The sequence below is a fragment of the Nematolebias whitei genome, chromosome 3 (assembly GCF_014905685.2).
Source record: "Nematolebias whitei isolate Nwh7 chromosome 3, NemWhi1, whole genome shotgun sequence".
Classification (NCBI taxonomy): Eukaryota; Metazoa; Chordata; class Actinopteri; order Cyprinodontiformes; family Rivulidae; genus Nematolebias; species Nematolebias whitei.
In genome coordinates, this window is record NC_056500.1 from 33,108,645 (window position 1) to 33,129,716 (window position 21,072).

Genomic DNA, 21,072 nt, shown 5'->3' on the forward strand with positions numbered 1-21,072 from the left:
TTCTGTTAGCATCATGGTCTTGTTAGCAGAGTGGTTCTGTTAGCATCATGGTCTTGTTAGCAGAGTGGTTCTGTTAGCATCGTGGTCTTGTTAGCAGCAACGTTAGGGCCAGAAAATGTCTTCTTTTTGAGGTTTATAATGTATTTATTTAATCATGTTTAGTTTTATGTGAAAACGTGTTGATTATTGCAGGACTGTTTAAACCTTACAGTCCTGTTTGTTTTTGCTGTTTATTCTCAGGAGCCATTCCAGGTTGTTGTGTGTGCAGAGACTCTTCTCATCATGGATATGGTACGTTCTACACACAACCTCATTCAGAGTGTATTTCCACAGTGCTTTCATGCTGAATATGATCTTAAACTTGTTGAATGTGCTGCGATTTTGCATCCAGCATGCCCACGTATCACGAGGGGAAGTCATTGGTCTGCTAGGTGGAACATTCAGTGAAGAAGCAAAAGTACTGAAGGTAAAAGAAGAACTGAGAGCGATCAGTTTTAATGAGGAAGGAAATCAGCTTTGATTTAAAAAATGTCTAAAATGTGTGTAGGTCTGTGCAGCAGAGCCGTGCAACAGTGTGAGCACAGGTATGCAGTGTGAGATGGACCCAGTGTCTCAGACACAAGCCTGTGACGTGCTAGTGTCCCTGGGCCTCAATGTGGTGGGCTGGTACCACTCCCACCCCTCCTTTCACCCAAACCCGTCAGTGCGAGACATAAACACGCAGGACCAGTTTCAGGTGAAATAAATGAAAGAACTCACTCAGGATTTGCTACATGTGAACGTTGTCTGACCCTCTTTGTCCTGACTCATCCAGAGTTATTTCTCTCGAGGTGGAGCTCCATTTATTGGGATGATAGTGAGCCCATATGACCCAGCCAACCCCTCCCCATACTCACAAATTACCTGCTTGTTGGTTAAAGAGAGCCCGGAGCCCTCAAGTCCCAACAGTATGTCAAACACACACACAAATGCTAAAGACTTTAAACTAAGGATGCTCCGATCAGGTTTTTTGCTGCCGATCACCGATACACAGAGCTTAATTTGAGCCGGATCCTGGAACAAGATCCGGGAACTCTCTCATTTAGACAGGGTGCGTTCTGGCAACTCTTTGTTTGGATCCGGTAACTCAAATCTCCGCCGTTAAAAGTCCAAAGTCATCACACGTTTTTATTTAAAAAAAAAAAAAACTCAAAAATATAAATTAACTGCTCAACTAAATTGCAAATCAGTTTGACAGTTTAAGTGGATCATTAATAAAAGATTTATTATTTATTAAAAATACAAAAAAATAAATGTTTGATATCCTGATAAATGCTCAATAATCCAGGTATATGAATTTAAAAAAGTTCAATCTGGTCCAATGGACATTAAAAAAAAAAAAAAAACAAAACAAAGCAAAAAAATGTAGATACGTTTAGTCTTTCTTCCGAAAGACTTCCTCAGTCTGAGGTGCTGTATTCACCAAAATGCAGGAAGTGGCATCTCCTTTATTCAAAATTTTCTGGAAGAGGATCCACAGACACCCCGCCCACTATTTGCGTTTCAGCATTGATCAGTTTACAAATTAAGCCCTGCCGATACCACTCACATGGATTGGCTGTAAATTTTTTGATTTAGTTAAGATGAGTGCTACGTGATCGGGAAAAAAAGAACCATAAAATCACCTTAATTTGGACAAAAAATATAAAAAACGTGCAGGCACACTACAGCCACTGTTCAGTCTAAAGAACTGAAAAACATTTGCCTGCTGTCAGCTACAGAATCTTTAACAGATTGAAAACATTGAGACTCTCAACAGGCTAAATAGTGAAGAGTCAAATAAATCTCAAAACAGATTTACCACAAGACCCCTGCAGGCTGCAAAGGTGATCGGTTTTTGTGATTGGCACCGAAAGGCATTGATCAGTATCGACCAATCATGATCGGTGGCCGATCGATCGGAACATCTCTACTTTAAATCAGTTTAGATCAAGAGGCTTTAAAATTGAAGTTGACCGTGTAGGTTGGTGATTTGTATAAACATTTACAGCCTTTATCCTTCGGCTGTGTTCCTCCACAGAGCTGCCTTACAGATTTAACTTCCTGACGTCACATGACATCCCCGACTGGGATCAAACCATGAGGAGGGCTCAGTGGATTGTACAGAAATATGCTCAAGCTCTCGGGTGGGTGATAAGAAATATTCCTAACAGATGATTGTTTGCATGTCTGTAAACAGTTTTGTTTTTCTCTTTCTTGTTGCGGTTGGACAGGAGTGTGCACATGGACAGATTATTTCGGAGAGACTCCAGTCTCACCTGCCTGGAGAAGGTCAGTGACTTCAGTTTAGACGTTTCAGTGTCTGTCTTTGTGGGGTTTTACCTTCAGTTCACTTGAATCTCTGCAGATGCTGGTGTCTCTGGCAAGTTACTTGGAGCCGCTTCCAGATGGGGAGGGAGAGTTGTTCCTCACTCAGATCCAGTCTCTTTTCTGGTCCGACTTTATTTCCAAGCAGCAGTTCTCAGATACAGAAGAAGAAAAAACAATTTCATCCAAGTCAGTGGATTTAGATGACTCTGCTCATGGTCAGCTGATCTGCCAGGATGGACACCAGAAAGGAGGGGGCGTTCCTGAGACTGACAGCAGCTCAGTGTTGCATTTAGGGTCAGTGTTGTCAACGGAGCACGACTATTTACTGTGAAGAACTATCTGGTAACTAAACTTGTTCTAGACCACAAAGTTATAAGAGTTTTGAAAATACAGTGAGGTTTTGTATCAGTATTATTAACCCACACATTTAGTTTTAAATTATAGGACATGTTAAAACTTTAGTTCAGCTCATTCAACCAGCAAACTTGTGAGTTTGCATAACAGAGGTCTTCTTTCACTTAATCTGAGGACTTACTTTGTGTCTAGGGAAAAAATTGCAATGCAATATATTTATGGGTTCTGACAGCTTTGGAGCAGAACGCTGGGCCAAAAACAAAAAGCCTATATATAAACAATTATTTTATGTCAGTTGAGTTTTACAATTATACTAAATCAAATACTGTATGTTAAGAGAAAAAATATGTGTGAATGTTATGTTCCTGTTTTTGTTTTTTTACACAAAATTAAAATTACGTTTTCATATGAAAGTTTTTATGTATTTAGTGTCATGAATTCACAAAGTGCTGCAATGGTCATTTAAATTAAGGAAACTGTTTAGTTTTTATGCAAAGAAAAAAGTACATTGAGGAAATACTTGTTTGCATAATAGCAGGATACATTCACGTGGATTTTAATTTATTTGTTTTTTAGTTTATAAACAAAAAAGTTTGGTGGTGCAGTTGGTAGAGATGTTGCCGCTCAGTGGTTTCCTCCCACAGACCAAAAACATGCATGTTGGGTTATTGATAACTAAATAATCCCTAGGTGTGAGAGAGTGAATGATTGATTGTCTTGTTTGTCTCTATTTCCCTGTGATGGACCTGCAGCCTCTTTAATGTGTACCCTGCCTCTCGCACAGTGCCTGCTGCGTCCCTGAAAGAAAGGAGCAGGTAAAGATGATGGATGGATAAACTATAAGGTGTCTTGGGTCAGCTGAACATATTAAAACAAAACGGAGACAGAGATTTAGCCACACCTAATCTGAAACGTGTTTATATATATATATATATAGATATTAAATATATTATCCTTTGCTACTGTTTGTGTCTGTTCGTTGAAGTTTTTCACACCCAACATTATGGTCAAATCTTGTTTTGAAGGCGATTATAATTATATTTTATTTAAATTTTGCCCTCCGTCTGTGATGAAACGTTATTTGTGTAAAGGGGAACGTAAAACCTTTCATGTGTTTCTGCGGGGAATCATTTGGGGGCAGCAACGTTACGTCATAGTTCTCGTATAACATTTTGTTCTTTAGGTGTGAAAGCTCGTCATTTGGAAGTTGGGGTGAATGGCGTCGCGATAAAACAACAGAACACGATGGTTTATTTTTGTATGTGATGGTGTTCTAATCTGGACCGGAACAAAGAGTCACCGCCGCGGACCGTGGTAACCAAGGTTACGGACTACTGACTTTGACAGAAACCGGAAGTATTCAAAATGAAGCAGCAGACACCAGAAAACGTGAAAAATGATATTATCCTATTGTTTCTTTAAAACGGACATTTCCTGTCTTGCACTGTATAACCAGCCCACTTACATGATATAACAATGCTGACTTTATTTTGTGGAAACATTTTAAGAAACTCTTCTCTCCACATATATCGGACTCGAAACTTTAGTCTCTGTAAACAAATCTTCAGTCCCGTGAAGAAAACTCGTCTGGTACATTCTCCCGTCAACTTTCAAAGATCCTCAGCCCAATGGAGAGTCTATTCAAATACAAGTTTTGTTTTATGTGGCAACACACGGACCATGTGTGTCCTGACAGGTCCTGCCCCGACCCAAGGGGGGCGCTATTTCCACACCTCGGCCCCTAAAAGAGCTCTGCCTGCCGCCCTCATATGGATGGTCCTCAAACCCCTACAGAAACTGATTGCTATACTTCTAGGCAGGTAGGAAACAGACGTGTATTTTTACATGCACACAAATATTAACACACACACAATTTTATATAACAATAAAAATGTTTTCGGTGCATGTCGATTGTTGCTTTTGACACGTCCTTTAAAGGTACTCGTTACAACATCCTGAAGACAAGTAGAAATATAATGTCAGAAACAACATTCACACATTAATATGTCCTTAAACACTTGTAAGCAAAGACTGAACAGCTGCCAGCTTCCATGTGTTTATTTTTATTTTTACCCGAAATGACCTAAATACATCAACAAAGATGACATTCATGGAAGAGCCATTTTGGATAGAGAAATTTGGCAATTTTGATGTATTAATACATATTTACACTCAGATTCATAGAGTAAATTATGCTAGTAAGCTTCCAGTGGATTCAGGCATGAGCTTTGTTTACACTGAGTGGACCTACGTTTCAGAATTGCACAATATATCTGGAAAACCAAGGAAGTAAACTTTCAAATTGTACCTGTTGAGGTCGTTCAGGATAACCTTTTTTATGTTTGATTTTTATAGTTTGCAATGAGTACTTTTAATTTTACTAATAATAAATTGTAGTTTAACAGAAGGAACTAACAATACCAGTTAAATATCTAATATAAGAGTTGACACATTGTGTTCAGGTGGTAATTATGCAGGAAAATTTGTTTAATGTCTACTCATGATCATGTCAAGTCTTTATTTTGCGAACATTAAGCTGCATAAATTATTATTCTGTTTAATAAAAACAAGGTTAAGTTTGTTGATTTATTATACACTTTGTGATCTCACAAAGAAAGGTGATCATGTTGTGTGTGACACATTGCTGTAAAATGATTTACACATATTTCTATTTGAAGAAATGTGTGTAAAATTGTTTTTCGGCAGTTAGTGGACGGTACACGAGTTCAAGACTCTGCAGGAGGCTGCATCTGAGGAGAAAGAAGCTTTGGTGGCTCCTCTCTGTTGGCGCTTTGCCACTGTCTCACTGGTTCCACACCACACTGCACCAGACACTGAAGTTACATGTGACACCTCTAAAATTGGAGCAGGCTAAGGTTTAACAGCAAAGAACTAGTTTGAGAGAATACGACTGCAAAATAATCCCCCTTTTTTTTACTTAGCCCTTGAGTCCAGATTGAATAATAATCACTTCCTAATCTCCAGTCTAATAAATCAGGGCAAAGTAAACTAGCAGCCATTATGATCACCAGTATACTGTAATGGTGTTTTGGATTCTTTGAAAAGGTCAGATGAGCAACATGCTCGAACTAACATGTTTCTAATACGTGATAAATAATCAATTGTTTGTGTGCAGGAGCATAAGGAAATGGTGGGCGTCTCTACCACACAGCCGCCGACTGCTGCTGCGCGAATGGGCCCTGGGGCACCGCTGGCATCTTGCGGCAGGGGGAGTTGTTACTTTGCTAATTGTAGCCCTTCTCCTCCTAACCCACCTAGAAGAGTCTCCAGTGACGGGACGAGTCCGACTGCTGGTGTTCAGCAGGGAGAAGTACTTGGAGCTGGCAGCTCTGACGTCAGAGGCAGTGAGAAAATAAAACAAATGCTAAAGATTGTGTTTTTGTTCACGTTGTGATTACAATTTTATTTTTATTTTTTTCATAATTACAGAATTCATAGGATGAACTTGGTGAATGAAAGTCTTTTTCTCATATTTTTCACTGTCTGTATCTTAGCACATGGAGGAGTTTGCAGAGCATCTTCTCCCAGTTACTCACCATCTTCACCAGTTGGTGGAGCGATCGGTTGAGCTCCTGGTACAAAAGAACAAGGACATCGTTGAAGTGTCTCGAGTCCCCTGGAGTGTCCATGTGGTGGAAAGTCCCCAAATCAATGCTTTTGTCCTGCCAGTGAGTAAAACACAAATAAAAGGACTTTCTTCCTCCCATTTTTCTTTTATTCCAGTATTTCTAAGCAACATATGACTCAGACATTTCCTTTTTCTTTGTGCAGAATGGGAAAGTGTTCATGTTTACAGGGATGTTGGCGTCTATAGAAGATGTTGACCAGCTTATGATTGTCCTTGGACATGAAATGGCACATGCCATACTGGAACACTCTGTAAGTACAGATCCCTCTGCAGCTTATGCTTAATCCTAGTAAGATGAATCATTACCGTATTTTTCAGACTATAAGGTGCACTTAAAATCCTTTTTCTCAAAAATCGACAGCGAGCCTTATAATCTGGTGCGCCTTATGTATTAATTCTGATTGTGCTTACTGACCTCGAAGCAGTTTTATGTGATTATTATGAATGAATTAAATAAAGTTTGGCTTATCTGTGTTGTTTCGCTTATAATCTGGTGCGCCTTATGTATGAAAACAGACCCGTTCATTGATATTGTGCCTTATAGTCAGAAAAAAAAAGGTATTTATTTATGAACTTGGCCCAACATTTGGAGTCGCAAGTCATTTCTCTAATGTTTTGCTGTAAACTTGGCAACATTTTGTTGTCCTCCCTAACAGTACAGTAACAGTATTTACTGTTAGTTTTCCTGTACACAACTCTGCTATTATTTTTACAAAAGAAAGCTATAAGTTGTCGCTTTGGCCCAGTGGTAGGTTGTCTTCTATTTGGAGGGCCTCTGGTTTGATCCCCTACATCAGGGGTCTGCAACCCATGGCTCTGGAGCAACTCTTTGGTCCCTCTGCAGCGGCTCTTTCAAGCTTTGACCAAAACTAACATAAAACTGAGTTTTATTGGTTATACAAACAACAAAAAATACTAGTTTTACCTGTTTTCATTCCTTTTGCAAATACTCATGTTAACTTTTTGTTTATTTCTATACTTAATTATTTTTCCACAATTAAAAAAATGACAGTAGTCTGCAGTTCATAGTTTTATGAACAGTTTTATGGACAGCTTCGCCGTCCCCTCAGCCTGGAACAACTTACAGACAGATTTGAAACTATCAACACTCATCTCGCCTAGATCCTTCATGTCAACCGTATCAGATAATGTTATCAAAAATCTGGACCATTGCAGATGTTTCTAAAACACTACTTATCAAGTATACATGTCTTTGTTGACTTTTAACTCTGTCTACTTAAACTGATGTCTGTTCTACATTTAATGTCTACAGAAGTCTGTCTTATCCTGATGGTTTCAAACTGTTAACATTTATTTATCGTGATAGTAGTTTCTTTTTTTCTTTTGATAAATGCAAATGCTTATTGTCAATTACCCTGTGACGTGTGCTGATGACCACTGGACCAGGTCACCCTTGTGAAAGAGATCTCGATCTCAACGGGCTCTACCTGGTAAAATAAAGGTGATTGATTGATAAAGGTGATTGATTATTTTTTTTTTTTTTTTTAACGTTTCCCCTTCTTTACAAGAATGTAGTCTTTTCATTTGTCGTAAATTGTAAAAAATATCAAAAAATGTTAAAAATCATTAGATATTTTTAGCTTTATATTGTCACCTTACTGGCCACAAAAGTCTCCTCCAACAAACCTAAAGTGGCCCATGAAGCACCAGTTGATAATTACAGTTGTAGCTTGTTGTTGCAGCTCTGGACTTTTTTTTTTAATTTAATGAACAAAAGCTTAAAAATGGCTCTTTTGATCATAAAGGTTGCAGACCCCTGCCCTACAGCATGCCCAAGTGTCCTTGGGCAAGACACTGACACCCATTTCCTCCAGTATGCTTATTGGTGTATGAGTGAGAATAAAAAAAAAAGAGCTGACGTGTAAAACAAATAATTGAAAGCACTGGATGAGTGTGTGCGAATGGATGAATGAGAAACTGTAAGCTGCTTTGCAAAACCTGAAGAAGCTACAAAGAGGCTTAATAAGTGCACAGTTTATCATTCAGTAAGTTGAAAACAATGTTTCAGTTTAAAAATTCAGAGTGGGGTCTGTCGTGACATCTGGCTAAACAAATTTTAAATGAGATAACTAGCAGTTAGAACAAACTAAATTAGAAAGGGCACAGTCTAAAGCCAGCATTTGATTAGTCCTCTCTGGGCTACTGTAGTGACCTGATGAAGCTGTTGACAAAGACTTTAAATAAAGATGGATGGCACACTCATGTTTAGTTCTGTTGTAGGTGTTGTGTACAAAAAAAGTTGTTATTAATTCTTTACAAAGTGAAGCTGTAGTAGTGGGTGCTGCCTTGTTGTTGAGTCTGCACTCTGGTGACGTGGGGCTGAAAGTTCTCCCGACACCGTCATGGCGTCACATGCGCTTTTCTAATGCATGAAACACTAAATGCAAAAAAACATATCAGAACAATTAATGTTTCAACAAACAGCAGCAAGGGAGAAACTAATGAATCAATAGATGCTAGAAAAATTGATCTGAGGTGTGTTTTTATTTATTTATTTGTCAGGAAAAAGTCCTGAGTTTAATTAGATGACGGGAATAAGCAGTGACGAGCTCGGTACACAGTAAGTTTGCTGTTCTGAATTGTCTGTTTAAATCTCTGAATCTGCACAAGGCTTCAGAAAATAGATGAGAACACTAGATGTGCTCCAGCTGCCTCGCTTTCCTCCCAATAACATCCAAACTTTTGTAGTTCTATTTTTTACTTGTTCTATTTAATTTATAGCTCACTTCTTTGCCTTCCTTCATTTCTGTCTTCCATTGCCACTCTTCCCATCTCTTTAGGCAGAACAGGCCAGCCTGTCTCATGTAGTGGACCTCCTGTCTCTCATTTTGGTCACAGCCATCTGGGCCTTGTGTCCTGGAGACAGCATGGCTTTACTAGGAGGATGGGCAAAGGACAAGCTCACAGAGGTGAGTTCTAACTGGTTATTGGATATTTAGAGCTATGTGGTATAACATTCATAAAAGGTTTGATACAAATGAAATAAGTTTTACTTAGAAGAGTTTAAAACTATAATGTGAGAAGGTGTGCGGGAATCTTGAAGTTTTTACCCACATAAACATCTCTTTCTGTTTTCCAGCTGCTGTTCAGTCATCCCTACAGTCGGAAACTGGAAGCTGAGGCAGATCAAGTGGGACTGCAGTTAGCTGCCAAGGTATCACAATCACAGATTTCTCATCACCCATATGTATTTGTCTGTGTTACTATAACCTTCTCAGCAGGACTAGGCTTGTTTAAACTTGGACTTTGGTCTTAAAAGTTTTAAAAGAAAACACAAAATTGAAAATTGTGTGTCAGATTTGAAAGAAACTAACGTTTAATAAAATACACTGTTGATTCCCATTTTGTGAAATGTAGAATTCAATGCTTTCAAAGCTAAACAGACACAAAATACTAATAGTTAAAGTCTGTAGTAATTACCTCCTTTGCCTTTTAAAAACACCTTTTCTTTATTTTTATTTAAAGTATCAAACATACAGAAACTACACCTGATCCACATGTAGATAAAGCTCTTCACCTGACCTACTCTTAAAAAGTTGTTGTGTGAACTTCTTTTAAGAAAGTCTGACTTTATTACTAAGGTTGGTTATTTAAACCTATAAAAATAAAAATAAATAAATAAATAAAGAGACACTGAGTTTTTTTACACATTGTATCAACGCAAATCTAATAAACTACGACGGTCCAAAAGAAATAGATCTGCTTTGAGTTGTGCAGCTGCATTTTCTTTATTTTAATAAAGAATTTTTAATCAGAAACTCGTATGAATGAAACATGATATTGTGTTGGTTAAGTTCTGAATTTTCTGGATCAAATGATACACGTAAATATTTTTCATGTTTAAAAAGTTCTGATTATTTTCAGATGATAAAATTATCTCGCCTTGTAAACAGTCAGCAGGCCACGAGAGGGCACTGTTGTCCAACTAAATTAAACTACTTTTTTCATTAGCCATCAGGATGCCATGGAATGTGTGTTTGTAAATCCATGACGAGTGTGCGTGTCTTTTCCAGGCCTGTGCAGATGTGCGAGCAGGCCCCGTGTTCTGGCAGCAGATGGAACTCGCAGACCGGCTTACAGGAGAACCCACTTTACCTGAGTGGCTGTCCACACACCCAACACACAGAAACAGATCCAGTCAGATGGACCGTCTCGTTCCACAGGTACACACACACACAATGATCAGTCTTTCATTGAGTCTCCACCAAGAAGTAAACTGTCCTTAGTCACGTGTTTCTCAAACCACAATTAGAGTCTGAAGACCAAAAATGTCATCCTCATATCTGTTGTTTTAGAGAAAGCTTGTAGCTTTAGGACCTGTTGGAAGGAGTCTTATGGAACTAATGAAGTGTCTGGAGAGTTTTAATCCACCTGCAGACACGGAGAGAGGAGCGGAGAGGAAGGAAAGACATGAGGGACAAAAGGAAAGATGCATGGTTTTAGCAAGACAGGAAAAACCTTTTCCTGCGCCAGGTCCTTGCATGCCAGCTAAAGTAAACATCCCGTGGGATTTGAGACTAGAAGCTAAAATAAAACCGCCTATCCTAGCCTTATCATTAGCAGCTCAGTCTCACAGGACCAAGCAGGCAGCTGGCACTAAGGCAACCAATCTATGATATCTCAAGGCTACAAGAATATCAAGAGGCAATTAAGATGTTAGGTTTGGCTAAAAAATGAAACAAAGAAATGGAAAAATAAAAACAGTAATAAAGACAAAGCCAGCTTCTATATATCTTACACTTATAGCCTCAGTTCTGAAAAAGTTTAGACGTAGACAGCACAAGCCTTTTAACAACAGTCTGTAAACATCTGGGAACAGAGGAGACTAGTTGCTGGAGTCAATGGAGGGGAACACTGTCCCATTCTTGTCTGATGTAGAATTTTAGCTGTTCATCAGTCCTTCGTGGTCTTTGCTGGATTTTTTGTTTCTTCATGTATGATGTTCTCAGTGAGGCCAGTTCAGCCCATGGACTTTTCTGCTAGGACACCATGCTGTTATAATACGTTCAGTGTGCGATCCAGCGTTGTCTTCATGAAATATGTGAGGCTGTTGTTGAAAAAGAAAAAAAAAACATTGCCTGGATGGGCTCATGTGTTCTGAAAGTGGTGCATACTTCTCATGGATGGTACCTTCCCAAATGTGTAAGCTGGCCATGCCAGTGGCACTAATGCACCCCTATACCATCAGAGAAGCAGGCTTTTGAACTAATTTGCTGTTAACTGATAGGCCCTCTCCTCTTTGTTACAGACGACATGGTGTCTGGGGTTTTCAAAAATAATTTAACATTTAGATTTGTCTGAGCACAGAGCAGTTTTCCATTTGGACTTGGTTTGTTTTAAACGAGCTTTGGTCCTGAGATGACGGCTGTCTTTCTAGATGGAGTTCCTATATGGCTTTATGCATGGTAAAGCATTAACCAGTATTTATGGATGGCACAACTACTGTGTTTACAGACAGTGATTTGGGAAAGTGTTCCTGAGCTCATGTCCATAAGATAATCAGACCTGTTTTTAATGCAGTAGTCAGTCTTGTCTTTTGAGTCCAGAGATTTCTCCAGGATCTTAAAATTGCTTGACGCTATTGTGAACTGTAGATAAAAGAAGATTTCTTATTTTCAAATATGCCTTGAGGAACATTATTCTGAAATTGTTTCACTATTTTAGGCACACCAACATTTTTCAGTCATGTCATCTGGACAGTTTTTTTTTGTGCTGAAACGTTTCGCCCTAGGTCCAGAAGGTTTCATCAGTCAAGGAAACACACAACAAAACTGATTCTTCTCCCAACAGCTTACTGCAAAGTGGAACAAACCAGTTCTGCTTGAGATAAGATGGTCTCTTTGGTACGCCCCCTCCTTCATTGCCGGCCCTCTTCCTTGTTGACAGTCTTGTCAAACTGGTTGAAAACAACAAAGTCCATGCTCAATAATCCAGGTATACAATCCAACATTTTTCAGTCAGGCCATCTGGACAGTTCTTTTTTTGTTTGTTTTTTTGATGAAGCCTTCCGGACCGAAGGCGAAACGTTTCATCACAAAAAAAAAAAAGAACTGTCCAGATGACCTGACTGAACAATGTTGGATTGTATACCTGGATTATTGAGCATGGACTTTATTATTTTAGGCACAGTTTTTTTGCAGACGTACCTCTGACCATGTTTACTTCTGAGAAATTCATCTTGTCTAATAGGTTCTTTAAAGCCAATCTTCTTACTGATCATCAAACTAATTAGTTGCTAATTGCTCCTCCGGATGTTTCTTTTTCGTACAACACATTTTCACAGCCTGTTTTTGCCCCTGCCCCAACTATTTTGCTCTTCATTGCTGCCATTAAATTTGAAAATTACTTTATTTTCTCCTAAATCAGATTCAGCTTTATTGTCATTGCACTGAAGCACAACAAAATTACATTTCAGTACAGCCCGTCCGAGTAAAACATAAACAAGCAGACATGGGGGGGGGGGGGGGGGGGGGATGGAGGTGTCTTAGTCCACGGCCCATGGGAGGCACTGCCTTTTTAGTTTAGACAGGAAAAAAGAAACACAGGGGAAGGAGGGGTATAAAAAATCATATCTTTCACTGTGTCCTAGACAGGCCACTGAGAAAGTTGCAGAAAAATAACCTCAGCACAGAAACAGCAACTGATGATATCATGATACAATTATGCATGAGGAAGGCCGACGAAGGTGGTGAGTTTGTCTGTGGACACTGCCAGGTAGTTCCATAGTCCTGATAAAAGATGGTGCAGTGTCTATCAGCCGGCTCTGATACAGGTCCACAGATGTCCTGGGGAAGGGAGCAGGTAGGGGAGGGTTGCAGAGCTTCTTGTTCACATAATGTAACATCCAGGAGAGTTTGAGATAGTTGGCCAATCCAAGACCGACACGGGGGAGCAAGATTCAGATAACAATAATTGTTTTGGGTCAGGCCGACTCTACTTGATTTCTGTCTGCCTTATACTTCTAATGGTACGTCTCAATGGCTATTCCAAATAGACACATTTTTGTGGTCAGCACCACCGGGCCAAGCTTGTAGCTTCTCCAAGTTCGATTCCTTCTCGCCAGTGAGTTTCAGGAGCCGCAAGTGGCCTGTGATTCTCAGAAATTGCGTCCAGCTTACAACTCAGCTCACACAGCATCTGAGTCTGAGTACTTATCGCTCGGCAGATTCCTTCACACATGCCAGGCAGCTTAACAATGGCCAGAACAGCTGCCAACGTTTTCCGTATTTGTCGATATGCCAGGTAACCACCAACACCAAAAAACAGAAATCCTGTTATCATAAATCCAATTATGTACATCTACATCCTCAATGGACAATATGGACAGACGCACCATCTTCCACTGCCTCCAGGAATCCATTGTGTATCCAGCTGCAAGTGTCCCGTCAGGGCAAGAGGGCTCTCCTTTGCCCTGTCTTCTTGTTGAGAAAATGTTATCAACTGTGTTGAGAGATCAGCTGACCATATCCATAATTTACAATTCGGAAGATATACTACATTGCCAAAAGTATTCGCTCACCTGCCTTGACTCACATACGAGCTTAAGTGACATCCCATTCCTAATCCATAGGGTTCAATATGACGTTGGTCCACCCTTTGCAGCTAGAACAGCTTCAACTCTTCTGGGAAGGCTGTCCACAAGGTTCAGGAGTGTGTTTATGGGGATTTTTGACCATTCTTCCAGAAGCACATTTGTGAGGTCACATACTGATGTTGGACGAGAAGGCCTGGCTCTCAGTCTCCACTCTAATTCATCCCAAAGGTGTTCTATCGGGTTGAAGTCAGGACTCTGTGCAGGCCAGTCAAGTTCAACCACACCAGACTCTGCCATCCATGTCTTTATGGACCTTGCTTTGTGCACTGGTGCACAATCTTGTTGTAAGAGGAAGGGGCCAGCTCCAAACTGTTCCCACAAAGTTGGGAGCATGGAATTGTCCAAAATGTCTTGGAATACTGAAGCAGTCAGTTCCTTTCACTGGAACTAAGGGGCCAAGTCCAGCTCCTGAAAAACAACCCCACACCTTAATCCCCCTCCACCACACTTGACACTTGACACAATGCAGTCAGACAAGTACCGTTCTCCTGGCAACCACCAAACCCAGACTCATCCATCAGATTGCCAGATGGAGAAGCGTGATTCGTCACTCCAGAGAACGCTCCTCCACTGCTCTACAGTCCAGTGGTGGCGTGCTTTACACCACTGCATCCAACGCTTTGCATTGCACTTGGTGATGTATGGCTTGGATGCAGCTGCTCGACCATGGAAACCCATTCCATGAAGCTCCCTGCGCACTGTTCCTGAGCTAATCTGAAGGCCACATGAAGTTTGGAGGTCTGTAGTGATTGACTCTGCAGAAAGTTGCCGACCTCTTCGCACTTTGCTCTTCAGCATCCACTGACCTCGCTCCGTCAGTTTACATGACCTACCTCTTCATGGCTGAGTTGCTGTCATTCCCAAACACTTCCATTTTCTTATAATACAGCTGACAGATGACTGTGGAATATTTAGGAGTGAGGAAATTTCATGACTGGATTTGTTGCAGAGGTCCAGTTCCACGTTGGAAATCACTGAGCTCCCGAGAGCGACCCATTCTTTCACAAATGTTTGTAAAAGCAGTCTGCATGCCTAGGTGCTTCATTTTATACACCTGAGGCCATGGAAGTGATTGGAACACGTGATTCCGATAATTTGGATGGGAGAGCAAATACTTTTGGCAATGCAGTGTATGTAAAGAGATGCTCTGATAGGGTTCACAGGACAAAGAGCAAAGCAGGAGGGAAGCAGGAGCGGGAGGGTAAGCGTCTGCCTTTGTCGAGAGTAAGCAGGAAAAGATATTGTACAATATTTAAACATTTGATATGTTCACTATGTTCCAGTGTGAATAAAAAATAGGTTTATGAGATATGTAAATCGTTTACATATTACTCAACATCCCAGTCATTTTAGATCTGGGGTCATATATGTATGTGAGCAAAAATGTCCATGCTCAATAATCCAGGTATACAATCGAACAATTTTCAGTCAGGTCATCTGGCCAGTTTCTTTTTTTGCTGAAACGTTTCACCTTCTATCCAGAAGGCTTCATCAGTCAAGGAAACACACAACACAAAACTGATTCTTCCCCCAAACAGCTTACTCCAAAGTGGAACAAACCAGTTATGTTGGTGCTAAGATGGTGTCTTTGGCACGCCCCCTCCTCTTGTGCCGGCCTGCTTCCTCGTCGACAGTCATGTCAAACTGGTTCAAAACCAAAATAGTCCATGCTCAATAATCCAGGTATACAATCCAACAATTTTCAGTCAGGTCATCTGGATAGTTTGTTTTTTTGCAGCAAAAAAAGAAACTGTCCAGTTGACCTGACTGAAAATTGTTGGATATGTATGTGAGGTTCCGTCTGACAAATTTTCAAAATTTTAATTTGCAGTGAGTGCCACTGTTGGAAAATTATTGCACATTTAGATGCTCCAAGCACAACAGCCTAACAGATGGGTAAACACTAATTGTCCATCAGGTGGCTCAATCACTGAGTGTGCATGTGGTGTGTAGGTACTTGTGCATCACTTAGTTCCCAGTGTGGCACTCTGACCTCGAGCAGCAGTTGTTATCAAGGCCAGACTGTAGCCACAGGCAGTGAAGTGACGAAGATTGTTTGGTCGAATATTAATGGCTTGCATTGTGTGTTTGTGCGTGTGCACACCCTCTTCACAGCAAACTGTTTGATCCAGCCCAGCTGCACAGATCAAGCAGCTAACAGCTGAGCTCAGTCAGGTGAAAGTGATGCATAATGTGATGTTTTTGACCTCGCAAAGAAGGGGTGACATCCTCAAGCTACTTAACCCTACTCTTCTGGGGGCACTCCACCTCCACGAGTGGACTCATCATCCTTAAGCAAAGCAAATTAAGTCCACTGGTAGAGGGAGAGGCTGTTGAGTGGCGAGTCAAGTGCATGTATGTATGCAGTTATGGAAGAGAGATGGGAGGGGTTGTGTTTTAAATGCTGTGAAGTGATTGCGGTTAGTGCCCTTTGGCTCTTTTTTAACACGTAAAGAGGTTGGATCATGTATATTTTTTTTGCCAAACAAGTGACAGTTTTTGCCAGACATGTATGTCATAGCAGCAGCATGTAGGATGCATGCACAATTTTGTAAATAAAACAATGCAGAAGCGCTTTCTCATACAGCAACACTTTCTGTTTTATTCTGAGTTTTGTGATGTTGTTGCTCTTTCTAACAGACCTGAAGTAAGAGGGTGGGGAAGAAACATCATCTTAAAATTTTGATACAAACATTAAGCTATATGTTGGAGAAAAAATAATCCTTTTTTTATCTTACTTACTCAAAAGGACCCACGCTCGATGGCAGGAGAAGATTTTTTTAACCAAGTTTTACTTGCAAGGACTCATTCAAGACAGATTACATACATGATACATAATGCGTGAAACGTCACAGACTGAGCGTTGAATAGAGTTTGCTGCAGACTTCTGTCCAGCTGCAGAGTCCAGCGGGCGTTCCCTCATGGCCATCTGCAGTCACATGCATAGACATGATCCACGGCCGTCGGCAAGTCGTCCTCCAGAGATACGAGAATGTTCTCGGTGTCGACACCAGTGAGGCACTGCGAGTCGGTGAGCTGGCCTTCAGGCCGAGACAGGAAAATCTTTTGTGTAAAGTTTTACAGAAGCAGGAGGGAAAGAAGTTTTCAACAATAATATAATACAAATATTCAAAAAATTATCTAACACTATATAACACAATGTTAAGAATTAAATGTTTAGCATTCCCTGGGCTGCATATTGTCCATCGTTTTTTCAGCCAGAGTTTTAAACTAAGATTATCTTATGTTGAGAAATAAAGGAGTTAAAGCTATTTTGGTCAAACCTTGAAAATAACTTTATGTGACAAGTCACGTGAACTGTTAGCGCTCGCAGTATGTGTCTGTGATGATTCTCAGCTACTATCACAGCAAACTTCAGCTCGATATCTTTCAAACTGACTGAGCTGTAGTTTGTTTTGTGTTGGCTAAGGTTGATAAGCTGTGGTAGATATCTTGAACTGGGTTGATTCCAAAAGCTAATCGGTTGTAGTTGAACATCAAATTATTGTTCTCTGATTAAAAAAAAAAATTAAAATCCGTTTTGAAAATTTAGGATAGAATTAAATTTCTGTTGTGTTAAGCGATAACAGAAAGTAGCAATTTTTATTTCTAACGTTGACCTCATTCACATAAAACTAAAAAAATAAGAAAAAAAAGATTTTGAAAATGTGTAGATATGAAAGTGGTAATGTTTAATCAGACTGGATTATATATATTGTTTTCAACCAGTTAGACAAGACTGTCAACAAAGAAGAGGGCCGGCAATGAAGGAGGGGGCGTGACAAAGAGACCATCTTATCACAAGCAGAACTGGTTTGTTCCACTTTGGAGTAAGCTGTTGGGGGAAGAATCAGTTTTCTTGTGCGTTTCCTTGACTGATGAAGCCTTCTGGACCGAAGGTGAAACGTTTCAGCACAAAAAGAAGAAACTGTCCAGATGACCTGACTGAAAAATGTTGGATTGTATACCTGGATTATTGAGCATGGACTTTGTTGTTTAATCAGACTATTTTGCTCAGGTGGGAAAGTTGGCTTTGATGTTTTGCTTTGAGAGACAGTTTAGTTGTGTGAATAAAAATGATGGGAAGCCTTTTACATTTGTCATAAGTAGGAGGTATTGATATTCAATACTAGCCCGCGGATGGCGTGTCTAAACAATCAGCCTAGCACCACATAGAAAGGTAGTCCTGTCATAAACATATAGATATAAATGGTTGACACAAGTAACATCCATTCATTCATTTTCTGTAGCAGCTGAATCCTATCAAGGGTCATGGGGAGCTGGTACCATCACCAGCAGTCAGCGGGCCAGAGGTCAGCTGCCAGTCCATCACAGGACCAATAACCAGAGATGTGGAAGGAAACAGCACATGCATAGGAAGACCATGAAAACTTTACTCAGAAAGACCCCAGTCAAGTTCTGAACCTAAGAATTTATTGCTGTGTGGCAAAAAGGTTTTGTTAGTTTCTGGTAAAAGTGTTTATTATTATTATTATTGTATTAGAACATTGACCAACGTGAATCATGTTGTATGAACAAGTACTTTGTATTCCTTGTGTCATACATGGTGAACAAAAAAAATCTGGCTGAAACAAGAAGATTGATATGATTGACTATAAATAATGATTAAAAAAAATCAAGTTATTTAAAACGAGTTCAGTTAAACAGAGAAACAATTGTAGCAAAGTTGAGTAAGGCCTAAAAAATCCTGTTGACTCAACCCATTTAGTTATACTGAAACAACCTAATGACTTTATTCTGAAATGAAATAGGGCGGCACGGTGGATCAGTTGGTAGAGCTGCTGCTTCTCAGCAAAAGGTCACCGTATCGAATTCTGGCCGGGGGCTTCTCTGGGTGGAGTTTGCATGTTCTCTCTGTGCTTGCGTGGGTTTTCTCCAGGTGCTCCAGCTTCCTCCCACAGACCAAAAACATGCATGTTAGGCTGATTGGTAACTCTAAATTGTCTCTAAGTGTGAGTGAGAAAGTGAGTGGTTTTTTGTCTCTATGTGTCCCAGTGATTGACTGGAGACCTGTCCAGGGTGTCCCCCGCCCCTCGTATTGTAACTGCTGGATATGGGCACCAGTGCACCGAAAAGGAAGAAGCAGTAAAGATAATGGATGAAATGAAGTATAATCTCCTAAAGAGGGATAGGACCACCTGACCTGTTAACAGTGTACAGTTCAAAAATCTGCCTCTCTGATGGTATGGGGGAGCATTAGTGCCTAATGCTTGGGCAGCTTATACATCTGGGAAGGCACCATTGATGCAAAAAAAGTTGACACAAATTTTAGAACATACTCTCATCCTGAAGATGTCTTTTTCACTGAAGGCCTAGCTCATTTCATCAAGACAATGTTAAACTGCACACTGCATCCATTACACCATGGCTTTGGAGTAGAATAGTACTGGTGCTGAACTGGCCTGCCTGCAGTCCAGACCTCTTACTAACTGAAAACATAATAAAACAAAAATCCAGCAAAGATTACCCAGGACTGTTGAACAGCTCCTACACCAGATAAGAATGGGACCATTCTGTTCAAATTTCTCTTATTTGCTCTACGTTTTCACACTATTGTTAAAAGAGGAGTGGTTGAGAGATGAAACGTGGTTTTGTCCTCGCTTTTTGACATGTGCTGCTCCTATCAAATTCAAAACAGCCTCTTTGTTTCCCCCCAATAAAAAGGTACAATATTTTAGCTGAAACATTTGAGATGTTCACTACGCTCTATTGTAAATATTCTACGAGTTTATGAGACTTGCATTTAATTTAATTTTTATTAACAGTTTATACAACGTCCCAACTTTGTTGGAATTTGGTTTGTATTTAAAGTTCACAGTATGTGTGTCTGATTTTGTGTCCTCAGGCCCTGGAGTTGAGGGAAAGTTGTGCATGTCCCGCCCTGCCACTTGTTGACCCTCGAGCTGTCTTCGCTGAGACCGCCCGTGTGTTGCTGCAAAAGGCTAAAGAGCACGAGGAAGGAGGGCCCGAGGGGGCCCGCCACCTGCAACCTGCCTCAGTCCCTGCAGGACCACCTGCTCTACAGAATGTGCTCCCGTCTTCTTCAGGAGTGGAACAATTAAACAAGAGCTGGGCTGTAGCTTCAAAGACAGCTGTAGAGTCTCCTGCCACTGCTGCTCGAGAAAAATCCCAGGATGTTCTGCAGAACAACAGTCAGCAAGGAGGTTAAATCATCAAAAACACTGATCAGTTATAACCAACTATATTTTAACTAAAGCCCAAAATCTGTTGTTTTATGTCCTCTATCAAGGCTGTGCAGGGGCAAACAGATAAAGACCACCTTCAGCATTGCACATGACTCTTGTCTGTCAAGATGACACTTCAGATTTTGACAGCATGGTCAGGTCATGTTAAAAGATCATAATAAATTAATAGAAGTTTGGGTAAAAAGTCAGAAGTATGCAATTGTGAATGCTACCCATGTCTAGTGACCACAATGATGCCACTTTAATTAGATAACCTTGAGCAGGAAGATGCTGAATTAATTAGTAAAACTTCCATACTTTGCAAGATTAATATGTGCATTATTCATTGACACACAGCAACAGAGAAGAATCACTTGTGTGTGTGCACGTTAGAGGCCATGTGAGGAGGACATCAACCTTCTCCTTGTGACTGAAGCATTCTCATGCAGCACACATGTCATGCACTTTATGCATTTTTCTAGCCGGAGGGACTTAATGTTGCAAATTGATGCTGGGTTGTTTAAAGATGCAACACTTTTACACAAGAATGTCAATATCAAGCAAGATTAGTTTTTTTTTTTCATGGGATATAAAAAATACTGAACAAGTGGAGAGAGGAAAACATTGATATTTTCAGCATCAGCCTGTGGGAGCAGTCACACACGGAGAAGGGAGGGCAGTTCTGGTTCAAAGCTAATGCTATTCTTTAATGTGTGCGTGTGCTGAAATTAAATGCTACACTTGGAGACACTGTGAAATCTAATTTTACAACTGTGTTATCACTGGTGGCTATTATTTTATTTACGCTATACTTTTTAGGGGCAGCGCCTGTGTTGGTTTCCAAAACATTTTGTAGTTAAAGGCCTCGGAGTACGTGTTGTGCATGACTCAGCTGCTAC

At 40.3% G+C, this 21,072-nt stretch overlaps 2 protein-coding genes across 2 annotated transcripts in view; both read left to right on the forward strand.

The window, feature by feature from the left end:
* Nucleotides 1-2,790, forward strand: part of mysm1 (Myb-like, SWIRM and MPN domains 1) — an 8,326-nt gene extending 5,536 nt beyond the window's left edge. Inside the window, exons 14-20 of the mRNA XM_037674856.1 lie at nt 241-291; nt 392-466; nt 548-736; nt 815-947; nt 2,060-2,165; nt 2,253-2,310; nt 2,387-2,790. Of these exons, the coding sequence (XP_037530784.1) occupies nt 241-291; nt 392-466; nt 548-736; nt 815-947; nt 2,060-2,165; nt 2,253-2,310; nt 2,387-2,680 (906 nt within the window). The 3' untranslated portion in view covers nt 2,681-2,790. The remainder of the gene's footprint in view (nt 1-240; nt 292-391; nt 467-547; nt 737-814; nt 948-2,059; nt 2,166-2,252; nt 2,311-2,386) is intronic.
* Nucleotides 2,791-3,873: 1,083 nt separating this feature from the next.
* On the forward strand, nt 3,874-20,839 carry oma1 (OMA1 zinc metallopeptidase). The gene is made up of 8 exons (XM_037674857.1): nt 3,874-4,523; nt 5,840-6,068; nt 6,219-6,392; nt 6,496-6,603; nt 9,154-9,282; nt 9,453-9,527; nt 10,387-10,536; nt 19,834-20,839. Exons 1-8 carry the CDS (start codon nt 4,180-4,182, stop codon nt 20,155-20,157), a joined length of 1,533 nt encoding a protein of 510 aa, XP_037530785.1. The 5' UTR covers nt 3,874-4,179; the 3' UTR covers nt 20,158-20,839.
* Nucleotides 20,840-21,072: the final 233 nt, after the last annotated feature.

Bases quoted from the DNA above. Each gene is read 5' to 3' on its own strand.
- oma1 (XM_037674857.1), top strand. From the start codon at position 4,180: ATGCTGACTTTATTTTGTGGAAACATTTTAAGAAACTCTTCTCTCCAC. The intron at 4,524-5,839 runs GTAGGAAACAGA...GTTTGTGTGCAG, and splicing joins ATTGCTATACTTCTAGGCAG to GAGCATAAGGAAATGGTGGG. The intron at 10,537-19,833 runs GTACACACACAC...TTGTGTCCTCAG, and splicing joins TGGACCGTCTCGTTCCACAG to GCCCTGGAGTTGAGGGAAAG.